At 35.7% G+C, this 17,927-nt stretch overlaps 1 protein-coding gene across 1 annotated transcript; it reads left to right on the top strand.

Moving 5' to 3' along the window:
- Positions 1–1,146: 1,146 nt before the first annotated feature.
- LOC111873826 (tetraspanin-33-like) lies at positions 1,147–8,283 on the top strand. Its single transcript, XM_023868815.2, has 7 exons — positions 1,147–1,489; positions 1,605–1,808; positions 3,588–3,761; positions 5,197–5,328; positions 5,821–5,868; positions 6,794–6,910; positions 7,446–8,283. The coding sequence occupies exons 1-7, from the start codon at positions 1,403–1,405 to the stop codon at positions 7,515–7,517; spliced, it is 834 nt and encodes a 277-aa protein (XP_023724583.1). The 5' UTR covers positions 1,147–1,402; the 3' UTR covers positions 7,518–8,283.
- Positions 8,284–17,927: the final 9,644 nt, after the last annotated feature.

Raw genomic sequence — 17,927 nt, 5'->3', positions numbered from 1 at the left:
TTTCTTAAATAATTCTCTACATGAATCTCTACTTCTACATCCTGTAATGATTCTAATTATATTCTTTTGTATTTTAAAAATTATTACACTATGTGAAGAGTTCCCCCAAAATATTAATCCATAGTTCATAATAGAATGAAAGTAGGCATGGTAAACCATCTTCAATGTTTCCTGTGACATAAAAGGCTTAATTGATCTCATCGCATAGCAAGCTGCATTTAATTTAGGTATAATTTGTTCAATATGTATTTTCCAAGACAGTGTACTGTCTACATGTATTCCAAGGAATTTTGTATCAAGTACTTTACAGATTAATTTGTTGGCATAACTGATGTCCAGATCAATTTGGTGGTTGTTTTTAGTTGTGAATGATATGTAATGGGTTTTATCAAAATTTAATGAGAGTAAATTGGCTTCGAACCATCTGTTTAAGGCTTCAAATACAATATTTATGTCATTTTTAAAGTTTTCAAATTTAGAGTTCTTAAATATTATACTAGTGTCATCTGCATATAGAATTGGTTTAGATTTATTGTTGATGGTTTTAGATAGATCATTTATGTAGAGAAGAAAAAGTAAGGGACCTAAAATTGATCCTTGTGGAACACCGTGCTTTATAATTCCCCAGTTTGAAAATGCATTATGACTGGAGTTTTTATTATTTATTTCAACTCTTTGATACCTGTTTTTGAGGTATGATTTGATCCATTCATTAGCTTTGCCAGTTATTCCATAGAAATTTAATTTCGATAGTAAGATATCATGATTAACACAATCGAAAGCTTTTGCTAGATCACAGAAAATCCCTCCCACAATTAATCTGTCATTGGGAGCACTTAAAATTTAGTTAGTTCATAGGTTGCTTTTTCTGTTGTTAGGTCTTTCCTAAATCCAAATTGCTCTTTGACTAATATGTTGTTAGAATTTAAGTGTTCAAGTAGTCTATTATACATAACTTTTTCAAAGACATCAGCGTTAGTGCATATTTTCTTAGTTGCATCCAGCTTCGCGAAACTCAACAATGTAGGAATCGCATGGGATTGGGCTCTTATCAGTATTATATTACATGATCCGTGGTCATTTTGGGAATTGGGCTCCGAACTCAAATCTGCACAATGGTGCCAACACTTACGTTACTGATGTGTCGTCTGTGAGCAGTATCAATGGATTGAATGAGGTTAAAGAAGAAGAAGAACTTTCACGTTATCAAAGTTATGCTTCTGTCATATAAGTTGTTTATACAGTGGTTTAATATAGCTAGCATTTTATTTGCTATTATTCCGGATACTGTGCTGCAAATTAGTGAGTAATGTGATGATGCATAAGGAGCATTAGAATGTAAATGTGTGTGGCCACAAAGGGATGGGAGTGGCTCTGACGCTTTGAAATTTATAGAAGAAAGATGCATCGACGACGGACACCAAATAATTTTACATATGTTAGTTCGTGCGTTAAATATATGATATTCCTTCTCAATTTTATATTTTGGGTAAGTCAAAGACGAAGGTGACGTCTCTATACAAGGTAATATGTGATTAGCTGTAAACAATTCGTCAAGGTTAGGTTAATGTTCACATTCCTAATACAGTTTTATAATTTTGCAGCTCTTTGGCGGTCTTCTTATTGGTGTGGGACTATATGCATTTGTTGATAAGTGGCAAGCAACAGGTTTAGTGAAAGTGGAAACCGTGTACGATGTAATCCTGAACATTTCACTTGTGATGGTGATTGCTGGAGGAGTCATCTTTATTGTGAGTTTTGCAGGATGTGTTGGTGCCCTTAGGGAGAACACTTGTCTACTGAAGTTCGTAAGTTATTTATAATAGTCTTTCTTTGTAGTCTCTAGTATTGCTGCCTCATGTAACAATAATGTAGATGTTGTAGTGCCATCTGGTGTTTCTTCTTGCTTCCCATGATGTAGGTCTGATGGAGAAAGTTTAAGATTTAAACACTAAAGAGTCATGACAATTTTCTGTTGTAATTATTACTGTATGCTACATGTTACTACTGATGTGGTTAATATGAGTATGCGTAAAGTTCTGTATTTCAGCATCCTGTTGCAATCGTTTAACTTAACGTGCATGTATTTATCGTCTGTCAGTATTGCAACACTTGTTTATTCACCAATTAATCTTAATCTTAGTTTAACATTCTACAATTTGACAACATGTTTCGACCCCAAACGGCCATATTCAGGTGTCTTGATATGTAACAAATATTATATTAAATTATGTTAAATCTGCAACACTGTGTTAGTCTGTGTTAAAATCACACACTTTAGTTCTCTTTTCAAGGTAAAACAAGATAAAATCCATTAAAATTTCTAAGAAACCCACGTTATTTTTGTGCATTCTATTTCACCTCACAAGCGGTGACGTCCATTGTTCATAAATATATGCCTGTCCCAGGTGTTTTGTTCCAGCAGCTTGCCCTTCATGTTTGTAGCCTACTTTTCAGTTATGTCTGCAATATGCCCCTGGTTTGCATGTTTCCTCCACAGCTTGTGGTTAACACACATTCATATGTGAAGAGCATAGATCCAAACTATAACCCAAATACTAGCTGTCCTAATTTCGGTTATTTGTGGTTTTCCTTTGTGTCTCCAGGAAGATGCTGAGATACTACCTTAACAGACAAGATATAAATTTTCTAATATTATTTTCCTTCCTGTGTAATTGAAAATGCATTGGCGAGGTATGAACATAAGAACAGTGCTCTCCTGTTTCCAACATGGCTGTGAAGTTCTCAAGTATTATTTGGTATGTTATGTTGGCAACTCTCAAATACTGAAATACAATGTTAGAGTTGGCAACATCATAGTAAACAATTTAGGTTATTTCTTGTTACCTAAGTGATGTTTACTCTTATGCGTAACAACAGTATCTTTATATTGTTATGTGTTACTATGGTTATAAGTTTGTATGTATATAAGGCATACTTCTGTGTCAAATTTCTGTTCCCATGTGGAGGTGGGGTCGAATACCTCCACCGTGACCCTGCAAGTCATAGGAGGTGACGAAAAGGGAGGTCTCAATTCTGAGACAGTAAAATAGAGTCGTGAGTCCCAAGGGACTCGGACCTGAGTAAGACTGCGCTGGCAAGAGCCAGCAGCATATATAAAAGACAGACCCATCCTCTCGTCAGAGAAGGCACCCCTCAGAAACAAGACCATAACTGTCAAACGGTAATAATTAATATCTGGTCATGAGCACCAAATGGGGCTCAACACCAAGACCTACTGACTGACCATCAGTCGCAATTTGACTTTGACTTTGACAAATTTCTGTGTCTTAATAAAGCAGGAGTAGACTGAACACTGATTCTTACTTATCATTTGATCTATGGGAAACTGAAAGTAACATGGTATTCATGAGACTATAACGTTGAAATAATCCCCAGAGTTTACTCACACATAAACTGAACTGCAGTGTTCCAGCTTCTGTAATGTAACATGGCTGTGCTGAGAAAAAGACTTTTTATTTGCTCTGACTTCAGACAAACGATGCTGATATGAATTTTTCAAGTTTTGTATAAGATTGGTGAAAAGTCATGTAAGATTAATGTAAAATTGTGTTCTTTGTTCACAGTATTCCCTGTGCCTACTAATATTTTTTCTCCTGGAAATGGCAATTGCCATCATGGGTTTTGTTTTCCCACATGCTATGCAGTCTGTACTTGAGGAACAATTTACTGATAAGATAATACACACATACAGAGAAGATGTAGATCTCCAGAATTTAATAGACTTTGTTCAGCAAGAGGTAAGAAATTTCAAATTTTTAAGAATTACTTTGAAGTTAATGTTAATTTTTTCTTTGTTTATATTGACCACTTTACAGATTAAGTTTTATAGTAGGCTGTGCAACTGTTCCTCTGTCTTTCTTTCTTTCATTCAGTTTGTACTTGATGAATAACATCATGTGTCTGTCTCTGCATCCTATAAGTGTTACCAATTTTTTTCTGTAACCTAAATAATTTGGTTAAAATAATTATTCTAATTATTACCAGTATTTCAAGGTAACAAAATATGACCCTTTGGGCCCTGCTTGGAACTCAATTTAAATTGCCAGAAGGATAAATTTATCTAGAAAAGGTTAATGATTGAGACTTCAGTTGCTCTTTGACCTTTCATCGTGTGCACAAGCCTGGCTTACTATTACTCCTCCTCCTACTACTCTTACTGCTGCTGCCGTCACTGCTACCGCCACCACCCAAGAAGTAAATATCTTGAAGGAAAAATCCCATTACTGTGTTCAATGTGAGGAGTCAGGATAACTCAGTATAGCTGCAAGCTATGTGCTGGAGGGCCAGGGTTTGATCCTTTTCAGGGGCCAGATCCAGTGGGCACTGGATGCCCTTTCCTTGGTGTGTAAAGCTGACCACTCACCTAAATCTAGTGCCAAGGTCAAGAATGGTGGATTTATACCTCCACTTCACTGTTCGTCTTAGTGATTATGGTGAATATTCTTCTGGGGTTGCATTACTGTGCACTTTGAAGAAAGCCTGATGTTTCAGAGGAACAAGTTGCCTCCATCTTTGGTACCAAATAATACACCAAGCAAGAAATCAGCAAGAAGCAAGCAGCATTCAGAGCAAACCCAATGTAGATAGTCAGACCTGATTTAGGCTGATCCTTGTTACTGTAGTTTAAGTAATTATAGAAATGTATTCTGAAGTTTTACAAAAGAATGAAGGTGCAGTAATAAACACAAAATGAACTCCATCCTTGTCTATTCAAGAATCAGAAGAACCTTTTTCTTTTTCTTCTTCCTGTCCTACAGTGCCGTTTAAATTATCGGTCTTTCAGAAGAAATTGGTCCTTCAATGTCAGCTTTGGTTCCCCTTAGACATTAGTGATATGTAACTTTTCAGTTTGATGTGACACCTAGAAGACTTTATACTGCACATAGATCACTGTAAAACCCCCAAGTCTCGTTCGTTTTTCCTCATTTTTGACACTTTCATCACTTAGTCTCTTACATATTTTTAACAAGGTTACAATGATTAAACTTCTTTTAATTTAGCAGATAATGACAACAAAATTGTCATTACAAATACATTAATTGGTTTCTATTTCATGCATTTAAAGTAGATTTTATGTTATAGCAGAAGAAACATATTTTCTACAAAATTATCAGTGTGTATTTGAAGGACTTCTCTGATATGGAAGTGATTGTTTATTGTACTTATTTTTAGTTTCGATGCTGTGGACTCAGTTCTGAAGGGTATATGGATTGGTCAAAGAATGAATATTTCAACTGTAGTTCACCAAGTGTGGAAAGATGTGGTGTGCCATTCTCATGCTGCATGAATGCAACTGATATTTCTGTAAGTGGCTACAATTTGTTTTGCATATGCATTTGCATATGATAGACATTTGATTTTTCAACATACTGGTTGTGTTCTGTTGACATTATTCAGATTTACATTGTTTCTCCTTAACATGTTAACAGATAAGAAGAATTTCGTCTTCTGGGATGTGGCACCATGTAAATCATGTGTGAACTGATGTTTCGGAGGAATGTATTGCCTCCCTCTTCAGGATACAAAAATCTGTGAGCGAGGAACCAGCATAAGCAGGTGGCTGCAGATCTACATGGTGCCACATCCAAGGAGACGGCATTCTTCATAGTCACTGCCATGAAAATCTCGAATCTTACATGTTAGCAGATAGGTTAACAGACTTGAACATTGTTCTGCTTACTGTAGCCAAATTTCAGTATGTTTCTCTGTTTAGGCTGCATGTAATAAGTTTAAGAAAGATCTGAAAAATCGTTTCTGCAAAGAAATATATAAATTTTCCATGCATTGTTGTTTCAGAGTGGTTTAATTAACATCATGTGTGGTTATGGAGCGCAGGAGTTGCCAGTAAGTACTGAAGTAAAGCTATCACTCTGTTCAGCATCTTGAAACACTTTCTCAGTGTTACTGGAAATGTATAAGCCAACAAATAATGTAATTAGGTGCACAATTGTTAGCCAAGATTTGAGTATGTTGAGAATAGCTTAGAGAATCACCCTGTTTCCTAGCCACTGTGTGTGGAAGAATCTTTCTGTGGCCAAGCATGAATTTGACCACCATCCTTTATCTAAGGAAACGCCATAGTCAAGTGGGTAGCAAGTTATATAAATATGTCTCTGGTTGTTCTTACTTTTTTTTTTTCAGAATATTCTTTAATTGTTTTACAATGAAGTGTGCTTTTATCTCACCACCAGTATGACACAGACATAAAGGTGAAAAAAGGTAAAGTTATCCCTGTAACAGCTGTGGAGGCCCATAGGATTGTGGAATGTTGAGGCTTCCACATTTTGTAGACAGTCTGCTCATAGATGGCAGTGAGGTTGTCAGCCTTACGTGCCGGCCATCCACCCTTTACCCTCAAGAAGATTCCTGGTACTCATTTCTATTAGAGGCTGAGTCGACCCCAGGGCCATAGTGCAGCTGGAAGGATTAGGTCAAGTGAAAAATCCGGTGACATCATCCAACTACACTACCACAAAAAAAATCTTTAATAGGAATTTGGTTGTGGGATCTGAAAGTGAAAGTTAGTTATAAGTGGTAATGTTAAGATTATGTCTGTGTTCTTCTTTGTTCAGTGATCCTCTATTCATCATTTGGGAATCCTCCTTTCCAGATATGAGATGTTATTTATTTACAGTTAACCATATTAACTCTGTTTGAATCTGTTACTTTGTGAATGTTTGAGTGGTGCAGACTCTCTTTGTTAAATGGCCCAGTACTGGTGGATAACATACGATACAGAGCTGATAAAATGTTGATCATGATTTTTTAGGTTGCCGAGGCTGCCAAGAAGGTGTGGACCAGTGGCTGCATAGAGATTGTTAGGTCTTGGGCTGAGAGAAATCTGTATACTATAGCAGGCGTGGCACTTGGCACTGCCTTGTCACAGGTAAGCTGAAGTTAATAGTGATACCATCATGAATTCTTATGGTGATCAAATTAGAGATGATGTCATGGTTTTCTAAGCAGTCATAAGCTTTTACACTTACAAAATTTGGCACGCAGTTGAGGGTTTCTCCTTTCTAATAGCCTTTTAGAAGAAATTACAAAAAATATGTTTACAAGAAAATAGCTATAAAGAACAAAGAAGGTACAGAGAATCCTCAAGCATGTGTAAAATTTTGTAACTGTACAGCTTGTGGTTAGAAGAATTATGTGAGAATAGGAAATGCAGCCTTCCCTTAAATCACTCAGGTGTATTGATTGGTGAGATTACTCTTTGTATGGTGAAAGGCAGTGCTTCATACAGGAGGTAAGTCTCCAGAGTACTCTAGCTCTGTCAAACATTTTCTGGAACAAGAACTATCCAGAAAAGAAGATTATAGTACTTCCTATTTGGGTCGTGAAGTAATGAGATACAGTTCAAGGTACTGAAGTTTACTGATCAGAAACATACAAATCTCTCTGTTCATCATTTATTCCAGCTGTTTGTAATATACCTGGCAAAAACATTAGAAGGACAAATTGAACTTCAGAAATCAAGGTGGATCACATGAAACATCGCCTACCGTCTCGGATGAGCATGTTAATGTGAGGTAGGTCAGTATAACCAGTACTAATATAGTCACACTTCTTCTGGAACATACAGTGGCAAAATATTCATCTGGAGTGTCATCACAGCATCTGTTCTAGTTTAACATCAGTATCAGTATTGAAAAGACCAAAAAGCGACAGTGTCTTATTTTTATTCTATGTTTTGTGTGTGGGACTGAATGTGAATCAGCTCTGACAGATTTGGATTTTGTGTAAGAGAAGATGCATCAGTTGTTGGAACATGACAGTGCTGTGCAGCTTCAGGCATTTTGTTCACTTATGACAACATAAAACTGGATTTCTCAGTTTTGATCTGATACATTTTTGAGTAAAGTATCAAAGTTCAAAGTATCATGTGATTTTAGAGAAAATCTTTTAATTGTTTTATCTTCCCTTGGAGATTTTTTTTATCTCTAAGGCAAATTGTTTGTACTGTCAAAGGTAACAATTATTTTAACACCATATCTCCACCAGAATTATTAACACAAATATTGCAAAGAGCATAATATTAAAACTTTCGTACAGTCCTATAAATGTTGCTTTCTGATTTCTTATTGGTGTTATTCAAGCTTCTATAACGCCACAGCAGGAAGTGCCGAGCACTGCTCATCATGACGTAGTCAGCATTAAAGTTTGCAGCTTTATTGACAAGGCTCCTTCAGTCAAAATATAATAGCTTCACATATTTGACCTAATCCTTCCAGCCGCACTATTTCCCAGGGGTCGACTCAGCCTCTAACAGAAACGAGTACCAGGAATTAATGAAATAATTTTCCTGGGGAGTAAAGTGCGGCCGGCACGTAAGGCTGACATCCTTACTGCCATCTTTGAGCCTATTGTCTAGATAATGTGGGACCTTCAATGTCTCACAACCCTATGGGCCCTCACGGCCTGTTACAGGGATAGCTTTACTTTTTTATATTTGATAGACGGGAAGGAAGTCAGGCAGTGCAGTATGCAACACTGCTTTGCACTCCATGATGGGTGGTGATTGCGTCATGAGGGGCACTCTTCATTCCACCGTGAGGGGTTAACTGAAATATCAAAATTCTATAGAATTATGTATTGTAGCATAATTATGTTTGACATAGTCCATTGTCTGAAGTATACCATATTTGTGTGTGTGTACAGACCACACTTTTTATTGTAAAGAGCTAATCCAAAAGTAGAAGTGTAACTTATATGGAGATCATTTGTTTTCATACATGAAATACTGGAAAATAGATGTGTTCTTTGTCAGGCCAACTACATGTGGTAATCAGTACAATCACGCTGTATCTCTTGTAAACAGATTTTCAGCTTGTGAAGTGTCAGATGTAAACTATGTTGATAAAAACATGAAGAAATATTTAAAAAGAAATTGAAGGTAGAGTTATTAATCAAAACCCAAACATATTTGCAGAATGCACCATTTCACAAAAGTATTCCTATACCAGTAGTGTATAATTAATTGCTGAAGGTATGTGGTATTTACACAGAGGCATTGTAACATATATGAGCTAATTAACAAGTTGATACAAAAAATAGTACATTTGAAAAGTGAATTTTAAGTATTTGAAATATTGCAAAAGCTTGTTCTACCAGAAATATCTGTTCTTTCTCATCTCATCAGTGGTAGACTGGAGTAAATTCTACTAATCCGTATGGAAGCATAGGCATTATTTGCTGTAATATGAGATTTTATCAGAAACACATAAACATTATATTAACACAATATGAGATGCCATAGGAGCATAGTATGTCTGAGAAAAAAATATGTGTTGCAGATGAAGGCTTGGTACAAGTTTTCCTGGCTGGCTTTGAACTCAGATCTTAGGATTTTGCATGCTTCATTTGTGCTTTATAACTGACAAGGGCTCGTTGGACTTGCAACAGTTTTCATCTTCCAAGCCTCCAAATGATCATTTAGACATACTTGTTTTGTTGAGAGGTTTCTGGTAGGTCTCTTATCTCATAATTGTTTCACTGATGCTCAGCTTGCTTTGTATTGGTCTCTTATGGTTTATTTCTGCACATTTAACTACATCTAACTTCAGGATGTGATGAAGATGGTGTACTGACCGTGCACGCTTTACTTAACTTCATCGCAGGTGATATGAGATTGCAGCTGGGGTTGATATGAAAAGCAAAACGGATGATTTCTGAAAATCAATGGTACCATTAAGATTCTGACTAAGAAAGCATGCATGATTTGAAGTGGAATAGTGATTTCTGATGTATAAACAATAAATACAATTCACATAGGACATTTAACACAGGAAGTGAGGAAGATATAATGAAAATCAAGTACAGTGCAGCATTGATAATGTGAACTAATTAAAACACTAATTCGTTCAGATTGCTGGAATTCAAATGAGAATTCGAATATTTTAGTAAAATTGTTTATTCAAGAGGTTTAGAACTTGAACTCATACCAAATTCCCTGACCCAAGGTGACCCAGCTTTCTGATGGAAGCCATGAGCATTTGACTACACACTGGGCGTGGGGCAAGCAATAACTGTGTTATACTTTTCACCACCTATAGCGGCAGGTACATTAACACATAATATCATTTCACAAGAATTCGTTTTTACTTTAAGGAAGTAAAGTAATTAGATTACATTTGTAATTTTTGGAGGTGTCTGTATTTTGGAGTTAATGTGGGTTCTGATTACCAAAGTTGCAATGTGTACTGGATCACCACAGTGAACACATTAATTGTACATCTGACAGTGGACATGTCCAATATAACTGTCATGCAATGAATTGGCATGAACTTTTAGTGAATCAGAACCATTTCACAGTACTGGATTAAAAAGATATCTCATGCAGAACAGTGTCATTGTAAGGGTTTTATTTGTCTGTCTTATGGGATGTGATAGTGTGTAGTCTGGTAGGTATTTACTGATGTTTTGGAGGAATGTGTTCCTTACTTCATCAGGGTAGAAATCTCTTCTGTACTGAAGCTGAAGGCAGTTTGTTCCTCTGAAATGTCAGTATATGTCCACCAGACTAGATGGCATTACTCGTATGTCACAGAAGACAGTAATTTTCATAGTCACCATCTACAAGTGCCTCTGATCTTATTTCATTTATGTTAAGATTTTTAGTGAAGATTTGGTGTTATATGCAGTATATTCACCTGAAGAAGTAATTTAAATAAAGAAAGTAAAGAATGTTTGTCACTTGTTTTATGAGATGTATTTAATGTGGCTAGGAGTAAGAGATGCAGAATCTTTGCCAAATGTGTGCTGAAAACTTTGAAGTTTTATCTCTGTGTCTTGATATCAGAATGTAAGAACTTGTATAGTTTACTGTCTTGTAATGCAGAGAACAACAAAAGTGGAACACTAAGGTGATATTTTGAAACCAGGCATGCATTCCATTTTGAAATAAAATAATCCTGGTTTCTTATTTTGATTTATGCCAATGATATTTGAAATGACTGATGTTTTCCAACATATTTTAATACTGTAGGTGAAGAGGAAGGTTATTTTAAAACACTAGGATTCAAAGGTTGTGTGTGTATTTGAAGCACAAAGATGTGAAATGTCATGATTTTGTCTTTCAAGGGAGATGAATATTGTATGATGGATGTGAGAAAACTTCTGCCAATAAGATCTAAAAGTTTGTGACGATAATATANTGCTAGGCAGCGCGGGTAAACAGGATTGCGAGAGACGACGGTAGTAACAGCGGTTACTACCGCTAGCGTTGCTAGCAACACAGCGCCAGGCAACAAGGGTGCTTATTACGTGGCCGTTTTCTGTATTGTCCGATCGAGGCTACATGAGGAGCAGCGAAGGCTATTCACAGTTAGTCCTCGAGCTACCTCCGAGTTAGTTCCGAGTTAGCCAGCAACCAGTCAGTTGTATTCTGGCATTTGGAGTGTAGTATTTGTGATACTTCAGATAGCAGTAATTGTGCATCTGTAATTTGGGTGATTGTAAGTGCGAATGTGGAATAAAATTCGCTATATCAAATACGGCGTGAAGTTATTTGTTGCGTTATACACCCAATACGCGACAATATGGTTATTGTGTTTATTGACATATCCATCGTCCTGTTTTTTTTATTTAAAACACAATGTTTCAGAGACAGAATCATGTTAAAAAGAAACATCACATTTGTAGATATGATTTGAGGTTTTCATGCTGATGACACAATATGACCAAATTCGTTGGCATAGCAGTAACAGTCGTGAGTCGTATGCTTGCCCAGTTCAAATCTCATTTGGGCCACCAGCTATCCTAAGTTGTTTTCTTTTTTCCTTCAGTCCCGCCATACAAAAAGTGCAGTAATACCTCCATTAGGACATGACTTTTCTTCCAGACCCTTTCCAATTCAGTCTTCATCTATCCTGACATTTGATATTATACAAACTAGCTCTTGGTATAATCACAAATTAACCCATACAAATAAAACAAGTGTTGTTTCTTATGTGATTACTGACAAATATTAAACTTTAATCATGAAACACCAGAGAATCACTTGCAGAACTTCAGGGCTCTGTTCGACAAGAGATGTTGAATGTTTCTCACATCCCTTGTACTGCTGACTATTGTAAAGGGGAGCAAGCAGGGAAGATTGTCATTTGTTCCATGTATGTATGATTGGACTTCGATGTGGACATTTAAGCTGAAATTGTCAGCTTCATTTTTGCAAATGGACCAACTATAGATGAAAAGAAGCTGAAAAGGTTTTTATATTACTCAGATAGTTTAGACGTTTTTAACTATGCTTGTTCTTGGACTTATACTATTATTATGTGTCAGAATATGTTGGTGGTTGATATAAATAATGTTCATTTTGTATCATTCTGGTTGTCTGAATGTGAGAATTGAAAGCATGCATTTAAAAAAATGCATTGTGAATTTTAGAAATGTGCTGTTATACAGAGAAAAGTCACGGATAGTCGTGGACAGGTGGAACCATTACCAGACATGAGCTCATAGAGACATGTGGAATATGTTGAATGTTTATTTAGACTGCTAAATTTCTCGGTAGGAAATGGATATACTACAACGGTTAAAAAGTTGTTGTTATTGAGTTTTTGGTCTTTCTCCATCCTCTAACTTTCTAAAACACACGATGTTTCAGAAACTGGATCTGTTTCTGTCCTCAGGTGAAAGGATGGGAGACACCTCTTTTGGGTCTGTTAGAAAGAGCTAACCTCAATCACTGGATTGGTTTAGTGACTGCAGTTAGCTTTGTGAGGGACCCTGTAGGCCACTGGATTGCTCTTCTTTGTCCCTTGTTCCAGTTCCTTTTCTTCTGTGCTGTGAAGTTACAGCAGAAGGGAAGTTCTCTCCAATTCAATGGCCCAGATATTTTATACCCAAAGCACATGAAGTAACTGGAGAATGGACATACAGTGGGCAACTTTATGAGTAATTGAAATCAAGGTTTGATTCACTTGGGGAAAAAAAGAAATTTGTACAGAATCTTGGGATACATGAAGATTGAGGTAAGGGAAGAATTATATTAAGATGGGTCATAGGGAAAATAGGGGTGCAAGGATGTGAACTGAATTTAATTGGTTCGGAATTGTTTTCAATAGTTCTCTTTGGCACTGAGGTGGGTGGGCAATATTAAAATGGGTCCTACAAAGATAGGATGGTATGGATTGGAGTGATCTGGCTGGGAATAGGGACCAGCGGAGGGCTCTTGTGAACATGGTAATGAACCTTTGGGTTCCATAAAATGCTGGGAATCTTGAGTAGCTGCACAATTGGTGGCTTCTCAAAATAGGCTCAGATCCATGAGCAAGTGAGTTGGCTGTGGTATTAGAGATTTTGAACCTTAGGGTTCTGTTACTAACAGTTTTTTTTATTGTTAACTCTTTACCTTCTTCCCTTCTGCAAATTGTTTTTGAAATATGTCCTCCTGATTGTCACTTGTTCTAGTAAGTGTTCCTTTTCCTCGTGCTTGTCCAATATAAAAGAAGAAATGAATCATGCATTTTGTATGAGGAAGGTGATAGGTTAGTGTGGAAATTTGAATTTTACATACCAAACACGATACTTGAAAGGTGTGCATTAAAGTTTGATGGTACATGTAATTCATGTTTGCTTTCAGTTCTTCACGTTTTGTGATGTGTATACTTTTATAAAAAACAGATCCATCCACAGATCAACAAAAGCTACCAGATGTGTGAGTATGATGTTATTGGTTAGTGGATGACATAATTGTTATGTGTCTATTAGATTTTGGCCATATATGTACAACCAGCACATTGTGATGACTGACTAAGAAACAATATACAATAATAATGATGTTTTCTTAAGTAATTAGTGCAATGGGGATGCAGTTGGTGTTCAGAATAGTAGATATGTTCAATTCCATCCATTAAATCCCCAGTAGATTTTTTATTAGTAAAATATGCCACTTGTGTAAGTTTGGTTCTTTTTTTTTATGTATTGTGAGCATTGAAGTATAATAATGCCAGTTTTACATTGTATATTTGTTAGTATGAAATCTTTAGTCAGCTTGTGTCGTTTGATTTTTGTTTGCTTTATTTTATCCTTTCAAAAGCTGATGTGGTTAATAAATATTTTATTGCAGTTTTAATGCATTCTATTCTTATGCATGTAAAACAGCATCAATGAGAAATTTCATTACAGAAGTCTGGTAAAGACTGGTAAAAACGTATAGAAAAAAAAGAACAATTGAAAAAGATCATATTTGGCACAGTTTGGCGGGAGCAATAGTCGGATGATGTCATGTAACCTAGCAACCATGTGAATGTGATAGATGAAACTTTGTGCCATTCCACAGGAGCATAATGGGCTGGAATGCAGTTGACATGGGGTCTAGATTGAATACATGGAGTGTTTAAATTTAAAGAAAGAAAAAAAACTTTTGATGATGTCATTACTGGGCCTGCATAATTTATTGATAAAAATCTTTCATGTTTCTGAGTACGTGACATAGACATTGATAATTTCGTTAATGGTCCATTTTTATAAATCCTGATGCATACTTGTGTACCAAGATTTTGATAATGAAACTCAAGGGGGAAAATATATGTGAATTACGGTATATGATATAGGAAGAAGTGACATTATTTCTGGAAGAAACTCCTTTCTTTACTTTTTGCTGCATATAAAATATTCAGAGATTGCATCGAGTGATTATGTAGTATGGTATTTTGGAGATCAATTAGAAATATGAGTATACAGCAGAACCTCCATTTCATATACTTTTATTTATTTCTCTGTATTTAGTATTCAGTTTCTGTGGTCATGTCTCCATTATCTCAGTGCTAAATTCCTTTCATTTGAAGTTTTTCTCAGTCTGGAATTTGAATCCAGTATCCTGTAGATCAGTGGTTCTGATTCAGGGATACATGAAGCCTCATAAGGGATACATACTATATATTTTCGTACATTATTAAAAACAGGTTAAAATGGCCTAAAAAGTCTCGACATTTTTCTTGTATAGAGAAACAGAATTTGTTTAAAATGAAAAGGCTGTATGTCTTATTGTGTCTCTAATAAACAATAACACTTAGTTTGGATGAAAATTAGGTGTTTGAAAAGGGTATGTGAAGTTTACTGTCTGATTAAGTGGATATGTTAACTGAACGAGGTTCAGAAATGTTGTCATAGAGAAACATAAAATGTTGATTTTAGTGTTTATTTTTTATTTTAATCAATTTATATTTGGGACAATATTTAAACAATTCCTTCTTAAAATAAAAACAAAAATGCAGAAGATATTTTTAAGAAGCTTCAGAAATTACATTTTGTAATGTACTGTAATTCTGCTTGCCAGCTAAATATTTCATAGTTTGAATGTTCTAGCATGTTGATTCTCTCTCCACCGATCACATCTGTGTTATTACACCATGATTATCATTTATCTCTAATGTAATACCTTCAGTACAAGATATGACCAGTCACCTTTCTTTTTAAATTCCCTGATTTTGTGTGGTTTAATTGAAAAATGCACTAATATAATGCTTGTGGTCTCATATTCTCAGTATGAAATTTGAGGTCCTATCAATGATCACTATTGAGATTACAGTCTTCTGGGATCTGGTGTGTAGATAACAAGAGAAACATGCTGCTTCCATCTTGAGATAGAGTGAATGAGTTTTCTTTTAACCTGAAGATGGAGGCAGCAGATTCCTCCAAAAATATTGTACCTTTCTACCAGGTGACACAGCATCACATCCCAGGTGACTGCAATCTTAATGTTGTTATTTTGAATCTGTATACTCAAATTATCTATTTAGACAGCACAACAGAATTGTAAAGTATAACTGCTTTGCAGTTGAATGGCACTTGTTCACATATGTGTATGGGGCTGGATGGGAGGCAGAACAGAACTGACTACTGTTCTGTTTTTTTATTCGTCTTGTGGGTAAATATTAGGTCCAGGGAATGGTTGTCTGATGTTGCTGGCCACTATGTAAGTGACTCACAAGGGCCATTCTCTTTTGGATCAGTTTTACATGGTCTGGATGTGAAATAGGGCTAGTGATTAAAACCATGGTGTCCTATGGTAAGTTATAAAATTGTGTAAATTTCATCTATTTGTATAATGGTCACCTCTTTCTGAATCATTGTCATATTCACATCTCATTCAACACATAACTTTTGTGGTTGAAGCAGCATTGTTAAATAAACATAAGAAAGTAAGTTACAGTTTTGTATACATTTAAAAATGTGATGGCTTTTTTATATACAGCAGGATTATGTATTTGACACCACTGATGAAAGCCTGCAGCTGAGGTTTTGCTTTAGGTTTATTCCTCGGTATGAAGTTTATCGTGCAGAAGAACATTTCTAAATTTAAGTAATTGTTTTTATTCAGTTTATCTGTTTTAGTTCTTTTTTTCATTATGTATAACTTGCGAATTTATGTCATATTTTTATGGAAATTTTCTGTAATTTGGTATCTGGAGGACATCTTTGTTATAGTTTGTTTAATTACAGATAGTCAGGAAGATGATTACTTGTAATTTGTAACATTATTCTAAATTGTTGGAATGTTGATATTTCCTGCAGAGTTCAGTTACACGAATACTGGCATATTTACCAAGTTTATTAACACTATAGAATAGTGTCACTGACAGGCATTTGATTTGCATTTTAATGTAGAAAAATGGGACTTCATATATTAAACATCCGTATGTAAACTTTAATTTGAAAAGAACCAAAAATACAAAAAAATTACTTGTAGTGATTATTGTGAATATTTTATAAAAAAATGAATTATATAAAACAGATTTTAGAAGATTGTGTTTTAGCGTGTAGAAAATAGTTACTTTACTGAAGGCTAAGTGATATACTACACAATAAGTAATACAAAGTCATTTTGCTGTATATGAGGATATTTTAGTTGAAAGGTATTATTACGTTTATGTTTATGTTTAATTGATGAAATGGTGATATATAAAACCATATAGTTATCGAGGAAGACTTGAAATCAGTTTCTCATATCAGATTAGAGGTTCTTAGAGTGGGGACAGTGAATGCTGGTATCTTTTGAGAAGTGACAATTTGTAGGCTGGTAAGGGTACTTACCAGCCTACAGGGCATCACTTCCAAGAAGGCAGCTGTCTTCAACGTTTTTTGCATTTAAAGATGTAAGCTCACTCACACCAGGCAGTAGTCCTCTTGGTGTAGGTGGTCAAGAAATTCTATGCCTTTTATGGAATCCAAATGTTCATACCTGAGCCAGGTAAACCCAGTCTATAACATCACACTCAGTTTCTTTTTAAGATTTATTTTACTGTTATCCTCCCATCTATGCCAAGGTTTTCCAGCTAAAATTATATATGCACATCTTATGTCCTCTCATGTATGCTACATGACGTACCTTTATTTGATTATCATTATATTTAGGAGAGTATGAAGTTTGTTGTTACATTAATTTCTCCCTCCTGCTGCTGTTTCCCCTCTTTTTAAGTGCATATTGTCCTTGCTGCCACTGGCTTCTTCGACACCTTCAGTCTGTGAGACTTTAGGTTCTTACAGTTGTGAATATGAAGATTCCTGTCCTCTGGAATGTGAACTTCATAGTCTGGTAGACAGATGGCAGTGTTTTGGAGTTACTACTCTCTCAGGTTTCAGGGTATATGAAGCCAGTAGCAGGTTCTTCTGAAATGATGGAACCTTTCTACAGCAACACATTGCACCATCAAACTGTGTTTCAAAATGTCTTGAAATATGAGCCAAACCAAGCATTTTGGTAGAGTTACTAGTACTCTTGCTGTGTATTCATGAGAACTTAGTTTGATTCATGGATTTGAGGCTATTGATACAATCTTAAAATAGGCCATAGCCACTTCTCTCTTTCCTAATTCATAATTCACAGCCATCCTGCAATCAAATGTTGTATAGTGTGTTGGAAGGAAATAAATGTTTATTCCCTGTTGGCCTTG

This window comes from Cryptotermes secundus, unplaced genomic scaffold (genome assembly GCF_002891405.2).
Source record: "Cryptotermes secundus unplaced genomic scaffold, Csec_1.0 scaffold215, whole genome shotgun sequence".
NCBI classification, from domain to species: Eukaryota; Metazoa; Arthropoda; class Insecta; order Blattodea; family Kalotermitidae; genus Cryptotermes; species Cryptotermes secundus.
This window is presented reverse-complemented; position numbering and strand designations above follow the sequence as displayed.